Consider the following 16,350-nt stretch of genomic DNA (forward strand, 5'->3'; position numbering starts at 1 on the left):
AGCAGCAGTGAAAAGTCTCTTCTGTTAAACTATTTCCCTACATGATCTTCCAACAATCACTTTACGACACTTCAATATATTTATCTGGTGTTCCATGTTATAAACCAAAACAAAACAGTGTAAAATTGTTAAATGGAAGTAAATTGAAACAAGATTTTTTATTTTTTAAAAATCAAAATCTGAAAGGCGTGGTTCACTTTTGTATTGAACTCTCCTGATTCATTACTTTGTAAATCCAGCTTTCATTGCAGATAAAGCTTTAATTTGCTGGGGTTTTGACACAATTTCTCTGCTGGATTTTGTCTGTGAAAGGCACTTAGATAAAACTTGCTGTCTTGCCTACTTTTATATTAACTTCTTTTCACTTCTACATGAATTATTTTTAAAATACCATCAACGTCTTGAAAAAAAATCAAATACAAGCGCTTATAAAAAATTGCTTCTTCTAGGCAAATGGTTAGCCTCTTCAACATTGACAAATTCTATCATAGACAGTTTACCATCACTACGCATCTTGACAGTACAGGAGCACAAATATTTCATGCTGATGGTGCCATTAGTTTAATAAAAAGCATGACGGAAACTATCATTCTCAACATGTTTTTAAAAGTTACTCTTTTCTATAAGTGACCAAATAGAAGATGGATGAAAATCTAGAGGAAATATTAACTTTTCAGACGTGGACAAGCTTTACGCGCCTACTGTTTTGGATTAACCGCAGTGCGAGGTCAGTGTAGTGGTTTCACTTTAAAACTGAATCCATAACATGAGAGTCTTTTTATTATTTTCAGAGGATTACGCTGAAATCACACACTGCTTCAATTATCAGCACTGTGTGAACTTCAAAGACGCTTCCAGCTTAAAGTGGAGAGAGGGGTGGAAGGAAGAGGAACAAAAATCTACCAGATGACAAAGTCTTGAGGTGTAGAGTGACATTAAATCAGCAACTTATGTCAGAACAATGTAAACCACACACACGATCTTCAAACAATCCGAGGGCCCCGGTGCAGACGTGAACCTTCAAGAGGGTGTCGGAGACAAAAGACTGACATGTGGATGAAAGTAACAAGAGGAGGCTGACAGACCTCTTATTGAGAAGAGACACGGGGAGTTTAAGGAGAACATGAAATAGAAAAGAACTACAAAAACTTTGTTTAATGAGGCTCCCCGCTATGTGACAAGGGCTCAGAGTCGATCTGAGCAGCAGATAAGACACCGCACCTTATCAATTTTTTAACACATTAAAGTTCCTGCCCTAAAGAGCAAGAGATAAACCTGCAGTTGAACACCTGATGTCAATGAACGAAGCTGACGAAACTCCATGTGTAGCGAAAAGCTGCGTAACAGATCATCTGTCAATAATGTGGCAGATTAAAGAGTTCAATGGTGTTTTCATAACAGCACTAATTCTTGTAAAAAGGAAGCAGCTGACTGATAAAAAAAAAATTACAATAAAACAAGAATCCTTTCAGGATCAGCTAATTAACAGCATAAAGACTTTGTTTAATTAAGGCCACAGATGAAGCCTGAGAGCCCTCCTCTCTCTTGAAATGATTAACCACACGTAAAATGCGTGCTTACAATAAATTTCAGCTTGTCAGTTATCCTGCTGTTGAGTGAACTGAAGTCGTTAGATGTGGTCGTACTAATTCGATGAGCTTTGCGGATGCTTTAAAAGACTGAAACTGCTGCACTTGTTCTCCAGAGGCCGGTGCTCAACACAGCCAGGTTATCTCTAATCAGGATTCTCAACTTTGTACTTAAAAGTATTAGAACTTTGATGGTTTGTCACATATTAACCACAAACTTAAATAAAATGATTGATTTTATGTAACAAACCAACAAAATGAGACACAACTTTAAAGAGTGCTGTGCATTTGTGTTCTTCCCCCACCTCTAATTATTTTTCTTCCATATTTTCCTGTACCAAGATCCATCCATTTTTCTAGCAACTATGACAAGCTTCTCTGTCCCTAATAAAAACAAACAGCCCCCACAGCATAATGGTACCACCACCATGTTTCACTGTGGGGATGGTGTGTTCAGGGAGGTCTGTTTTCCTCCACACATAGTGCTACATTAGCTTTCTTTCAGCAACAGCTTACTTCTAGTCAAAAACCTGGCTAAAAAAAAATCAAGATTTTGGAGTTTGTGAATAAAACTCATCGACATCGAGCGGTGCCTCTCTGCTGCTCCAAAACTGTCATGATGGACGGCCATGTCTTTGTCGGTAGTTGTGCTTTAATCTTTCTATTGTATTTATACTGATATTAAATTGCACACATGTTGACTATGTGCTAATTAGGTCACTTCTGAAGGCAATTAGCTGCAATGTATCAAAGTAACCTGGTTAGCATTTTCCATTGAAAATACATGTAAATAATTTTTTAGTTCTTCATATGAATCTAATTAGATGAATATCTGGTTTAAAAGTAAATATCTGTTTCAACATCTATATTATTGGCTTTAGATTATTATTATAAGTCTAAACATAGACCTATTTAAATTGTGATTGAAGAATGCAAATAAAAAGCAGGCTGCTTTACATCTTGATTACTGAGGCAGTAAGTTACAGATTGAGACATTTGTCTATGTGCAAATACAGTATAAGCCCAGAACATTCGTGAAAAAATTTAACTGAACTGTCAGTAAAAGGTGTTGCTAACCGTCTACATCCTGCACAGCTCAACTGTTTGGCAACACTTCAAATAATGAATGAATGAATAAATCATATTATTCTAAAGTTTCTAGCATTTGTGCATTACCACATAGTTTTTTTTGTAGGTTCTTACAAGTTATTTACTTCTAAGTTTACACCCCTTTCAGATCCATTTTGATTGGTCTAAAAGTAGACTCAGTTATCAGTATTAATCACGGCTACGAATAGACATATTTACTCATGTCCAAACCAACTCCAAGTGCAGATTTAATGTTGAAATGAGATGTACTGCTCCCTAGGAAGGCGAGCTGAATACAAAACGCACATATTTTTATTCGTAAAAACATTTGAGAACCAGGTTAGCACAAAATTCTAATTGAATACATTGAAGATTGTGGTTATAACTTGACAAAATGTGAAAAAGTCCAGGCAGAATGAATCATTTTGTAATAAACTCAGAGGGAGGTAATTATTATTTCTCTTTGCAAAATTCACCTAAAAGTGCAAGTGAATAGTTAAACATGCTCCAAAATAAAATGTATGATCACTCTTTTTGAAAACTGTTTTTACCTATCAGAGTATTTGGATTTATCACTTACAGACAGATCTGTGAATTTCTATCTTATTTCCTCGTTCAGGTTTTAGCAAGTTAACAGAGTAGACTCTTTTCAAGTCAACAGTTTGGTTGCATCTTTTAAATCATAATAACTCTTGAATTTGCCACAAAACGTTTTGCAAAGCGTCCTGTCATTGCAACCTGTACCAGAGACAATTATACAGATTCTGAATTCAGTTGTTTTTGTTTCAAGCCTCTGCAATCAACACAACTGCTCTTTAACACACTGTTTATGGATTAAATAACTTTCAAGGCCTTCAGTTTGGTAAAAAGTAAATTGAATGAATTATACATAAAAATAATGCAATTCCAGTAAAAAACAAAACAAAAAATGAATGACTCTTTCAGCATTATTTAAAGTAGCTTGATAATCTTAATTACATTTGGTGACAAAGACATTTTGATTAGACTAATTACACAGAATCAGTTCTTCCATTCAGGCCATTATTAAAGACAATCAGAAATTGCTCTCAGTTCAGGTAAAAAAAAAAACTCGAGACCTCTCCAGTGGATAACCTAAAGAACTTTGCTTGGTTGCCTGGAAGCCAAGTTTTATAGAAAGTTGTGCATTAGAAAGTAGCTCATAAAATCGGCATTTCTTTAGCTAGAGCTAGAGCTCAACAACTGGACTCAGGTTGGATGGATAGTTTTGATTCTTCCAAGTTAGGATTTTGGAATACTCTGACAAAAATGATAGGGAAACATCTCCAGTAATGAGCAAATATTTCTCATACAGGAGAAAACCAGAGCCTGACACCTTCAGTGATGCTGAAAATGCCAACAGGGAGGGACATGCAAAATCATTGCAGATAATTCTCAGTGCCCTTTTAAAGATGGTTGTTCAATACATAGATTGACATTGTTTGAAAAACCAGGCCTTGTAAGTTATTTTCAGGTTTGCTGCTGGAAACAGAGTTAACTTACTTCAGTCAAGGAGGTTCTGCTGGTCATGCTAGTAGAAATTCCTGTTAGAATCTGGAAGACTGGAAAGAGCCGAAAAAGCTTTTTTTTTTGGCTTTGACGCCAAAAGCAGCCTACACTGAGTGGACAGCAGTGAACCGTCTATCGTATGGTGACATTTTAATTGAATACAGCAGCAAAGAGACAAAGAGTTTTAAAAAAATAAGAAGAGGATGATGGCTGTTTTATGAACAAAACTGTGGTGCGATCAGCTGTGATGAAGCATCTGTCCCCTGCTGAAACCAGCATTAGCACTAACCCTGATGGTGAGACAGAGACGAGCAGAAACAGCAATGGAGAAAATTGTGCTGCGATATGATCCAGAGAGCATTGAAGACACTCTGCTTGACCTGGTATTTTGTGCTGTGTGTGAAGGACGTCCTGCATATTTATATGGATCCATTTAGACTCCACAGTGATGCATGTGTGAATATTACGAGCGAACAATAAAAGTCCCAACGTATGATTCTATGGGTTTTTTTTGTCTGCACTGATAAAGACTTACTCACGTTGGTACGCAGAAAGTGAAACTGACGGTTTTTCATACTTTGCTATTAATTAAGGAAATAATTATCTGACCCACTAGGGTATTTATGAGGCACTGAAATTTTATTCTTAGATGATTAGTTGATTTTGAATAGGAAAGAAAAATAAAGCAAGACTGACAACACAGAAAAAGTAACACAAACTGATCTGACAGAGCAAAACATTTTTAAAACACATTCTCTATTGTCATATTAACTTAGAAAAAGTGAATATGTAATTGTCAGTCGTGTCAAGATCAAGTGGGTAATGCAAAACCTATTTCAATTACACAAAAGGTAAACCAGAGAGTACGTACCTCACAATTTTTATTTTTTGTTATAGATGTCCTGATTTGTTTGTATGTTTTAATTTTTTTTACAAACCTTCCCACTTTGGCTTCTTTTTAGCAGTAATTGATATTGAAAAGTGTATTGTGTATTGCGTATGTGAGTTTTTACTGTTTTAGTAAGACTTTGCTATTATAGCCTTTTATATATTAAAACCCAAAAAGTAACAGAGGATGTACTTTCTTTAACCATGAGATGGCAAAGTGAATAAAATTGTTTTAGCATTCAACAGGGGCTCTCTTTCTGATTTCTGACTTAGAAACATTGCTGATGAGTTTTCCAGAACATTTCCGCGAAAGGCACATCATGGTACATTAGACCTTCAATATTTCTCATTATTCATGACCACAGTTTGTATTCTGCTGCTGGGGGAAAGTTCACACAACCTCACCGATGCAAAATATTCCATTTGACTGACACGTCAACTCAAGTTACACTCCAACAATTCCCTCGCTGTCTTTAACAAAGACCTCATTGGCAAAAATCTGCCATGGACATGGCAATAAGTACTAAAATAAAAATAAAAAATCCTTCTGCCAGAACCCTCTGACTCTGTTGTTACTGGCTCACAGAACATCTGAAAACATCACTTCACTGCACTCACTTCACATTTCACAATAATGAGTCTGGCAACAATTTTCTCAATCAATAAACCTTTGCAGAACGTTGTTTTTTTTTTTTTTATAAACGTAATGCTGTTCTTTTCAATTTATTCTGGCAAAAAATAGGGGAGCAGATTGGTGGCGAATATGTGGGAGTTTTGTAAGGCAGCGCTGTGACAGGTAATGTGCACCAGCAGGGACAAAAAATAAAAAAAACAACCTCAAAAGGAATTCAAATAATTCCTTCCAGTAAGGTGCTGTATAATTGTGTGCTTTGTTAATTCACACTTCATAATTCCCTCATTACAGTTCTTGAATGGTGGTGATTAAAAGAAATTCTTTCAGCAGCCATCTCTTTGAAATGAGTATCAATTAAGTCCTTTATTACTGGCTATTCTTTTTGGCAATGACAACCCTCAGCACAGCCGTGACTGAGAAAACGCTTTCTAATGAAAAATAAGTTACTGTTTAAATAAGAGGACTTCAGCTGCTTTGAAAAATGATCATATGCCACAGTGTTTTGATTTGGATTACTACAAGCTATATTGCTTGTGTTCAGGCGTTCGATATTTTTTTGCTTTGACAGGTAGAGCATGGAGCTGTCAAGTCATCAAAATTAATCATCTACACAAGTAAAACAATGAGTTCATTTCATATGCTGCTCTCACCGCTGAGTGAATGGGAGCTGCACATGAATATTTAGCCCAAGTGCTCGACAGAGAATCAGGGAAACATTTTTTTTTTCTTTATGTGAGAAACTTCCCAGAGAACGCTCCTTCTGGAACGGTTCCCGTTGTGTCAGAGCCAAAATCCAGGGCCTCAGAGAGGAAAGCAAGCCTCACCGCTTTTCTTGGCAAACGTCACAGGTTAGAAGTGAGCTGACATTCAATCTGTTTCCCTATCACGACCGGCATCTTTGCTCGCAAGTGAGTTATATAAAAGAGGACATATGCCCAAAATTACTGAAACCGCAGCCGAAATATCATCAGTGGCTGAGATCCTGACAGAGAGTTTGGAAGGAGGAGTCTTCAAGCTGATGTGTCAGTGAGCAAAAGTATTCATCCCCCATCAAATCTGTCATATTTTGTCATGGTACAACCACAACAAATTAAGAAGTAAATAAAAGCTCCAAAGCTCTTGGAAAGAATATCTTAAACGTGACATGGTGGCCATTTGCATTCAACTTTCCTGAGAAAATACTTTGTAGAGCCTTTTAATACAAGTTTTGCAGACCTGAAGACCAGTGGTGGAGACTGGTCCACCACTGGTCTTATGGAAAAAAAAAACTGTTTGCATAAGAATTGCGATTCTCATTTACAATGATTCTGAATCAATATAAAATATTTGTCTTATAAAATAGGACAAATCTGCTGGCTGTTGGTTTCCATTTTGTAACTACTCAGGACATCCTGACTTCACCACATTCACCAGTTGGCAGTGGAACATAAACATGAGTCAAAAGCATCACAATAAAGAAGAAATTATAAAAATGAAAGGGAGAGAAATTCAACCCAGCCCATCTTCAATGAAGGCAAACATTAGGACTTGTTTAGTTTGAGATATGCTTTTACAGTGTGCAAGATTTGCAAAATGAAAATGAAGCACTTCAGGAACACCGCAAATATGCAAAACCATGGTACGCCATACCCGCCCATATAGAGCTCCGTGTGGTGTGTTGTGTTATTGGTCAGAAGTTTGCGGGTGTGTTTTATGGAGAAACAATGTTGATATTTCACTTTAAGTAGTCCGTCTCCACTGTCCAGCCTTTAAATCCGCAGGCGATGTGAAAACGTTTGGGGAACATTTGTACAATTCTTCACTAAATTACCACAGTGACTGTAAAATGGATAAAAACTACCCATTTGATAGAACATGTGACGTTTGCCAAAACAGCCACCACCTGTTTTGGAGGAAATTGAAATGTCATAGACAGAGGAGGCTGTCTGCAGAAAGGTGTGGCCGTCTCTCAGTGACCGTTTTGTTAAAACGAAATAGAACAGTGCAGGAAGAGAGTGAAAAAAATACTACTGTAGTGACTCCATTTGTCATTCTGCCTTGCAAAGCAAACTGTAGTAGATCATTAGGGTCCTTTGCACTCCTATAGATTAAAGCAGAAATTATTATGAAAACTAGTTTTGAATTGATATTGCACCAATTGTGCCCCCCCAAAAAACATTAATCTGAACTGAATCGTGAGGTAGTAAAAGATGTTTAGTAAACATGAATCAACTGCAAACAAATTCATAGAAAATATTCACGGTACTCTACGAAGTCCTTACTGATCTTCTGAAAGTGAATAAAAGCTACTGTGTCTATTTATTAGTGGTTGAGATCCCTCTTGAGAGTATCACTGCAGCCACCACCTGTTTTGGAGGAGAACTGCTTGTTCCAGACATGTGTCTGCTGGTGCAGCATTACTTTGCTTCCACATGACAACTATATGCTACCTTCTGCTGGTCTATCACATCAAATCTCAGTTACGCATTCTGAACTTTGTGGTTGTAGTGTGAGGAGAACGTGAACAAGTTTCAGCTGGAGGTTGATAATTTATTCTGTTGAATATAAAGTATGTAACGCAAACATCGCACTTTATTAGCAGTGTTCAATTACCATGTAAATTACTCCACTTTCTGCTTTAACGGAAACTAAAGGAGAAAATCATTTTTGCTTCACGTCTAGTATAAGCTTCGTCCTCCATCTGACGTGATTAACACATATAGATCGGTATCAGAGGTAAAATCTGCCTGCCTTGCCCCGTAGAGAGCTCTAAACTCTCAGAGGAGCCGAGTCAGGCTTTATCAAGTCCTTATCAGCAATTACAGCGGCAACCCCTGCTGAATGATGGTTTATTAGATCTCCTCCCTGTTAAGGTTCAGAGTGTGGTGATCTTAATTACCGCAATAATGTATAAGCAAAGGCCTGGTGTAATTCAGCAGTGTCAGTGGCAGCTAAAGGAAAGAGCCATTTCAACTTGCTCCTGGCTCTTAAGCATCACATTTTAAACGGTTTTGTGTTAAAAAGCTCTGAATAAAGGGCTGAAAAAAGAATAACAAATTGACATCTCTTTTTGGAGAATTATACCACAGGGAAAGGCATTCTCCCACCCTTAATCACTATAAAATGGTTTATAAAATGGTTTAACATGACACACAGAGGCTGGCAAATGATCAAATGCTGACAGGAGGACAAATTGCAAACAAAATGAGAGATCAAGTTTATTAGAGTGCCGCCTCTGGGAAATGAAAATCTTTAATTCTCTTTTTACATTGACATTTATTTGGCTGGTACGGATAGTACGCAGACAAACACACGCACACAAATCGCTTGTGTTGCACCTACGACAGCTGTAACAGCTCCACCGCAATGAAGGCACAGTCAATGACATTTATCATGTTTGCCTTTGTAGATGACATCTGAAACACATTGTCTTTCATCCAGCCAGCATTCATCATGTATTTTATATAAAGTTCACAGCGGCGCACGGCTGTGTCTTCGTGCGGGAGCAATGAGGGGAGCAGGCAGGAATTATCCATCACCTCCAGCACAAACGATGGATCCTTATTCCTTTTTAACCCTCAGGCCTGTCGATAGGCCTGCTTCTTGTAAAATTCCCCCTGAAAGTAAATTCCCTTCTAAGAACCTCACTTTAGATATCAATATTTAAATTGTTATTGGCTTATTATTTATTTATATGCAGAATAATTTATGGCAAGGAAAAGAATCTGTATCATCATTTATTGACTAGACATGGATTTACATTGTCTTGCAAGTGCTTATTACCATTTAATCTTTCCAAAAATGGTCTCATTGCAACCACAAACTGAATTGTATCTGGATTTTAAAAGTAGTACATGTAGTACAACTGTAGTTAATTTTCAATTAACCTTTTTTTAATGAATAACAATCTGAAAAGTGTGGTGTGCTGAGACAATTATAATTGCAAGTCTTTGAAAGGATGTCTTTGGCAGTTATGCACACCTGTGACTGACATTTTTGCGTATAATTACTTGCGAAACTGCTTAAGCTCAATCAGATTGGCGGGAAAGCATCCGTAAACAGTATTGTCTTTCATATTAGATGTAGATCTGCACTTTAACTGGACCATTTAAACATTTGGTTCGAAACCAGGGGATTTCAAGTCCAGACTTCTTCGAGGGCCATTGTCCCTCAACTTTTATTAACGGTGTTCAATTACCATGTAAATTACTCCACTTTTTGCTTTAACGGAAACTAAAGGAGAAAATCATTTTTTCCAGCGTGTTTCTGCTTCAACACGCTGTTCTTGCTGAAAAAAAGTATATCCCAAATATGTTGCTGCTGCTGCCACCATGTTTCACAAAGGGGCATTTTGCATGTGGGATAAAAAGTTATATTTCAGTCCCATGTGAATAGCTCCCTCTACATCACAGGTGTCAAACTCCAGTCCTCAAGAACTGGTGTCCTGCAACTTTTAGATGTGCCTCTGCTGCACCACACCTGAATAGAATAATTAGGTCATTAGCAAGGCTCTGGAGAACTGATCTACACAAGAAGGAGGTAATTAAGCCATTTCATTCCAGTGTTTTGTACCTGTGGCATATCTAAAAACTGCAGGACATCGGCCCTTGAGGACTGGAGTTTGACACCCCTGCTGTACATGGATAAGGCTTTAAGGAGTTTTTCCAAGGCCCTGTGCAAACCACAATACTCACAGAAGAAACTGTGCAAATAAAAATTGCGGCCTATATTATTTAAGTTTTGAAACTTCAATAAGTTTCAAAACTTAAGTTTGAATAAGTTTTGAAACTTATTGAAACACAAGAAGTTTCAAAATATTGTGATTTTGAAACTTTAACCAACTTATTAGCTTTTTCAAATTTTGGTCGTTACAACTCAAGAACATTATTATGTTTCGTTGATAAGCCACATCCAGTGGGGAACTCTGGTGGCATTCAGCCAACAACACTCCCAAAAAAAGCTGGTTTGTTTTCACCACTTATTTATAGCCCAAACAAAGCAGCAGCAGCAGCAGCATATTTGCATAATGACAACATCGGCGTCCATTGTTTTCCCTCTAAGTGCTCGAACCAGCTGCTACAAGACAGCTGATGAGTGTTACTGCATCAGGATACGCCGCTGACATTTTTTGTTGCATGTCACAGCTACTATATCAGGACTACTTGAGAGTGTGTTGTGTGACCAGTGAGTGTAATATTAGGCAGATGACACAACACTAAACAATGGGTGTGGCGCGTGTTCCTCTCAGATAAATTAAACGCAATTTATGAACCACAGTGACGTACAGGAATATCACGCCTGCTAAAACGTTTTATAATTTCACCAGGTTACAATCACAAACTTCATTTGAAACATTCACAAACATTTTGAAGACCAACACAAAGTAGTGAATATTTGAGAAGGGTAACAAAACTCACTATTTGGAAAAAAAAAATACAAATAAAAATCTGAAAAGAGTGTCATGTGTTTGAATTCACGTAGCATGCTGCCACTAGCACCATTTTCAAAGTTTCTCATTCTTATTAGTTAAATAAATGACTTTCCTTCCACTAGCTTTTATTTAGGGGTATCACTTTCAGGAGACCAAATAATAATGCACAACATACTTGTAAAAATTGGCGAAATGTTAAAGTTTCTTCCCACTTTACATTATGGACTCTTGTTTTGAAAAAAGAAATTAGCAGTACTTTTGTGATTGCAACGTGAGAAGAAACTTCACAAGGCACAGTTAACTATTCAACAGAAATATAATAGCTGTTATGCTTAGAATTACTAGATGACTAGTAATTATTTAAAGATGAATTATCTAAAGAATTTTACTTTACACATTATGAATATCCGAAGGGATACTGATAAAACTGAGATGAAGAAACACAGACTTTCAAACACAGTGGTTTTCATCAATTAGGCTGCAAATCATCTCAGCATTATGTTTGAATAAGTAACCCTGATGGTTTTCACTTGCAATTCATGACACTAACATAAGGTCAAATTTATCAACATTCATGCATCCTTTATAATGTAGAAAGAAGTTACACTAACTGATAAAGTATGTTTAATATTGCATTCACTTTAGAAGAAAATGAAGAGGCTAGACATGTCTTTTTAATACATGATTTAAAAGACATTGCAGCCAGCCGTAAACATGATTTCATGGCAGAAAAGTTGTGTGTACAAACAAGAGTACTCCTGCTTGGTTTTGTTTTTACAGCACAGCAAAGAAAAGTCCTGATTGCTTGCCACAGCATTTTGAGTTGGGCCAAAGATGCAGCATCTTCAGCTAAAAGACAACACAGAGACTCCCAGGTGTAGAGGAAATTTTTTTTCTCAAGCTGATAACATGAGAACTCATTACAGCGGGTACAGCAAAACTTTAGTGTTCAGAAGATATAAATAGCAAAAAAAATATTTAGCCTCTATGTATTGTGCTTTAAGTCTGCACAAAACAACATTTTCATATGTATGCATTTTACATTTCATATAAAATGTTTACAACAAATATATATTTGTGTGCAATTCAGCTTCTGGTTTAAAACCGCTAAAACTGTAAATTATATTTTTCTATGGTTCACAGTCCTAAGAAAAATAACTTAAGTAGTTTTCTTGAGCAACATAAAGCTGCCCGTCCCCCACATGTTGCTGAGCAGCTGGCTGAAAGAAGGTTAATACACATACATTTCCCTCGCTTGCAAAGAAGAACAACAAATTTGTCTGCCAAACAAAATGCAAAAACTGTTGTGAAAACTAGAGGAGCAGCACTTATTAGTCTTAATGAATAAAAACACAGTTTTAAAAGTACTAAATAACTTCCATTTAATCTCAGCTAGATGTACTAGTTTGACTATAAAAGGAGTAGAATGGCAAGAAGGGTTTTTAGAAAAAGCACAGGTACTTTTAAAACTATATTTATATATTTATGTAAAAATAATAGCAGGTGTTTATGTAATGTTTGTGCCCACAGTCTATGTATCAAATTACAGTATGTATTATATACAATGTCAACGGTGGGGAAAATGTAGCTTTTTAAATTTTTAAAAATTGTTTTGTAAATACCATGAAAGCATGATATTTTTCCTAAAAGTTATGTCACAATTTCAGCTTAAGTATGAATTTAGCGCACAGGAATATAAAATAGAAGCAACCATGATGCCTGAGCTTACACTTCAGCAAAAGGCAAAATCTATTCTGGAATGCCACGTGTAGGAAATCCTTACAATTCACTATTCCTTGACCTTTTTTATCCTTGAAAGAAACTGTCAATCCGTTGATCAACAGCACACAGTATCATAGATGTATTTCATATTTACCTTCTGCGGCTGTAAAAACAAATACTGCATAAAAGGGAAAATAGGTCAAGGGGAATATTTTTAGAAGATTTGCATAGCAAACTGCAAATTTATCATCATCAAAATATCAGCATCCACAACATTAATATAGCAAAGAACTGCTTGGACTGCAAGAATTAATAGCCAATTAAACAAATGCCATGCATGACATTTGCCAACAATGTTACAGGCTTTTCTGATATGGTGTCCCATGTACCAAAAAGATAGGCATCCACCAAGCTTTTACTGGCTGATTCCCTATGTGTTCCAGTTTTGTTTCCAGACAACAAAACAAAAAAAAAATCAACATTTACCACAGTACTGAATTACAGGCTATTTAACTGAAGTAGGAGTTTATTCCCATTTAGGCATAAAAGCCTTTTACGCTTTCTATTTTCTGATTTAGACTAAACTGAAAAAAAGTAAATAAAAAAACATGCATTTTAGATCAGTTTGATTGCTTGATGCATCACTATGTAATAACACTGACAGCAACTAGATGTAAAACAAACACAGTGAAACTGATCACTATTTAAATGTATATTCTAATAATCTTAATTTTCTGGACCCATCAGAAGATGCGGTTCTGAATCACTTGTATTTCTCTTGTAACTGTACCCTTCTGTGGGCCCCAGTGATGATTGATATGTTACCTACAGGCCAGCTCTCTCCATGCTCTGCTAAAATGAACTGAACCACAAGGGCAAAGAGGAGAGACACCCTGTGGCTCCAAACAAAGGCAAAGGCTCGCAGTTATTATCTGAAACTACCACTGCTTTTCCCACTGCCCAAAACTGCAATCACAGTTAGCATTCAATGTAAGATCTTAATTTTATTAATATTAAATGTAATTCTTGCTTCTCTCTTGTCAATGTTTCCATTTTAAAGGGGTGTTTATTGAGCTTCACACTGATTCTATAAACTTAAAACCCTGAGAAATATAAAGAAATCTTTGGTTTCTTCTTCTAGTGTGTAGTAAACATAACTTCCTGGAAGAGTAGGATTTATTATTGATTTTGGTGGCTCATGAGGCTTATTGGTTTATAAGTATATAAGTTAACTTAATATTGTCACTGTTCTGGTCCCGAATATATTCTGTATTAAGAGGAAATGGATTGACTTTAGTGAACAAGCTCTGTCCACTTCTTCCAAAGGTCATCCTGCAAGCATTTGGCACAGGAAAGAGAGAAAAAGAGGGCAGGATGTTGGAGTTGAAGCATTAAAAATTGCCAAGGACCAGCCTGGAGTGTATTCAAGGCAAAGTTAGAAGTACTTCACAAATCAATGGCTGCTCTCTGCATCCCCCACACTTCTTTTATGCTCTGAAATGACAGAATGTAGAGCAAGCATTCTTGTCTTTTTTTAAACATCTGGCGTCAATATCAGAGCTTCACTTCAAAGACATTACTGATAACACTCTGGCCTCTCCAGTCATCTATTTAAAGCTCTGCTCTCTGCAGTTTGGAGATATAGGGTTTAAGTGAAGGGTAAATATGTCCAAAAGGGACCAATGCGGACAAAAAGCAGAAACCTACCAACAGTTGCAACGGTGTCGTCCTTGCCCTGGGTGAAGACCACCAATCGCTGCCTCTTTGCGTTCTCCTTGGGGAGGTTTTGGGTCTTGTTCGCGATCACTGCAATGTCATCCATCTGTGAAAACACCACAGAAACCCAGGAGGGGTGAACATGTTAAGTTGAGTGAAAGCATCATGAAGAGCATTTTCGGAGTAGTCAATCAAAGATCACAAGTGTTACTGAGAGCAGGTCAGATTTTTTTTTTCCTATCCAGCCAGACGGATCAAGTGATAATAAAACCAGATGAGCTTGGTGTGAAACTGATCAATAGGAGCATGCTCGATGATGCTTCCATTGAAGTTGCTAGAGGGCCTGGAAAATATTACAATGTCATATTCCCTAAGTGAGATGAAAATGAGAGTGTGAAGATACGCTTTTTTGTCAGATAACGCCGCAGTCTGTGAGCAGCAGGGGATAGGCGGTGCATGTACTGTATCGTTCTCCTCCTGAAACAGGCCATCTCTCCTCAGCATCTGCACGGAATGGATATTCTCGCCTGGAGACGACAGAGCTCTCCGGAGTGCTTGCCTTTGATCATGAGAGGGATAAAAAAACCCACACCTGTCAGTGCTGCTTTATTATTAACTCATCATGATGTACTATGAGCAGGTAGAATGTCTTTATCGCAATCTTCCAACGACGTGGACAGCTTTTTCTGTACATCGAGGAGCTGAAATTACAGTTGCCACGGACATCTGTGTCAAAGCTAGCACTAAAGCAACTTTAGGTTGAGCAAATACTGTGATTATGGAAGCAATCAGAGAGATAGACTCCGGCCCGCACCAGCCACTCTGCCTCACTCAAACCAATGAGCTTTTACACCTCTAAATGCTTCCCAAACGTCCTTTAATCAGTCCTAAGAGGTCCGGGGAGACCCAGGGCTGAGGGAAAAATGGGTGTAACACTCTAAGTAAGTGCTAATAGTGAGGTTAATACAGAGGCTGTTAGCAGGCGATTGTGAAAAAAGAGCAATTTGTCACTGTGACTACATGTAACCACAAGCACTGAATGCAAAACCACACCAGGCTCCAGCACATTGTCGCCCTCAGGTTTTATGTTCGCTGACATAAAATAGACATACCTCCACTTGGGTTCAGGAGCTGAGAGGTTCTAAGAGCATGAGGTGGAGGTGTACCCATCAGGGCACACATAATAACAAAAGGTAAGCAAGGGCACAGGCTCATTTTCACATATCAGAAACACTCACCTGGGTTATTCTCTGAATCCGGTACATTTTTGTCTCACAGGTTTATCTCAAAGGCAATAAACCTCATATAATGCAAAACACATTTTTGAGAAAATCAAGAAATGGAAATATCCATGTGTCTTGGTAATGTAACATGCAAATATATTTTAAAAATTATGTTTTGAAAAATTTTATGGGTTGTTAAAGCGTAGAGGTCAGGCAAATGAGCATGTCCCCACTGACCAATGTTAATTTTTCAATGAATATAAAACAAATAAAAATAGCCAGTAACTGCAAGTAATTTCTACTAATATAAACATTTTTAGGTATACTTTAACCTAAATAAAAGAAATATGAGAAAAATACATGAATTATTTATAAAATAGCACTTTTACATCATGTCCCTCCAGTTTTGTTCAAACCCATAATAACATACCAATCCCTCCTACTTATAAATAAGGGTTCGGTCCAATTTCCTCAGCACCCTGGAAGTGACATCACGTAAGTCTTTTCCCGCTCACACTGTAAAGAGATTTAAATGTTAGGAAAGTTTCTTGC

General features: G+C 37.2%; 1 protein-coding gene across 3 annotated transcripts in view; it reads right to left on the reverse strand.

Moving 5' to 3' along the window:
- Positions 1-16,350, reverse strand: part of LOC102227736 (adenosine kinase-like) — a 171,679-nt gene that overhangs the window by 5,235 nt on the left and 150,094 nt on the right. For all 3 annotated transcript variants that reach the window (XR_002753401.1, XM_023341219.1, XM_005794605.3), the window contains exon 9: positions 14,567-14,681. Coding sequence is in view for 2 of the 3 variants with exons in the window: in XM_023341219.1 (XP_023196987.1) it covers positions 14,567-14,681 (115 nt within the window). In the remaining variant the exon portion in view is untranslated. The remainder of the gene's footprint in view (positions 1-14,566; positions 14,682-16,350) is intronic.

The sequence above is a fragment of the Xiphophorus maculatus genome, chromosome 10, assembly GCF_002775205.1.
Source record: "Xiphophorus maculatus strain JP 163 A chromosome 10, X_maculatus-5.0-male, whole genome shotgun sequence".
NCBI lineage: Eukaryota > Metazoa > Chordata > Actinopteri > Cyprinodontiformes > Poeciliidae > Xiphophorus > Xiphophorus maculatus.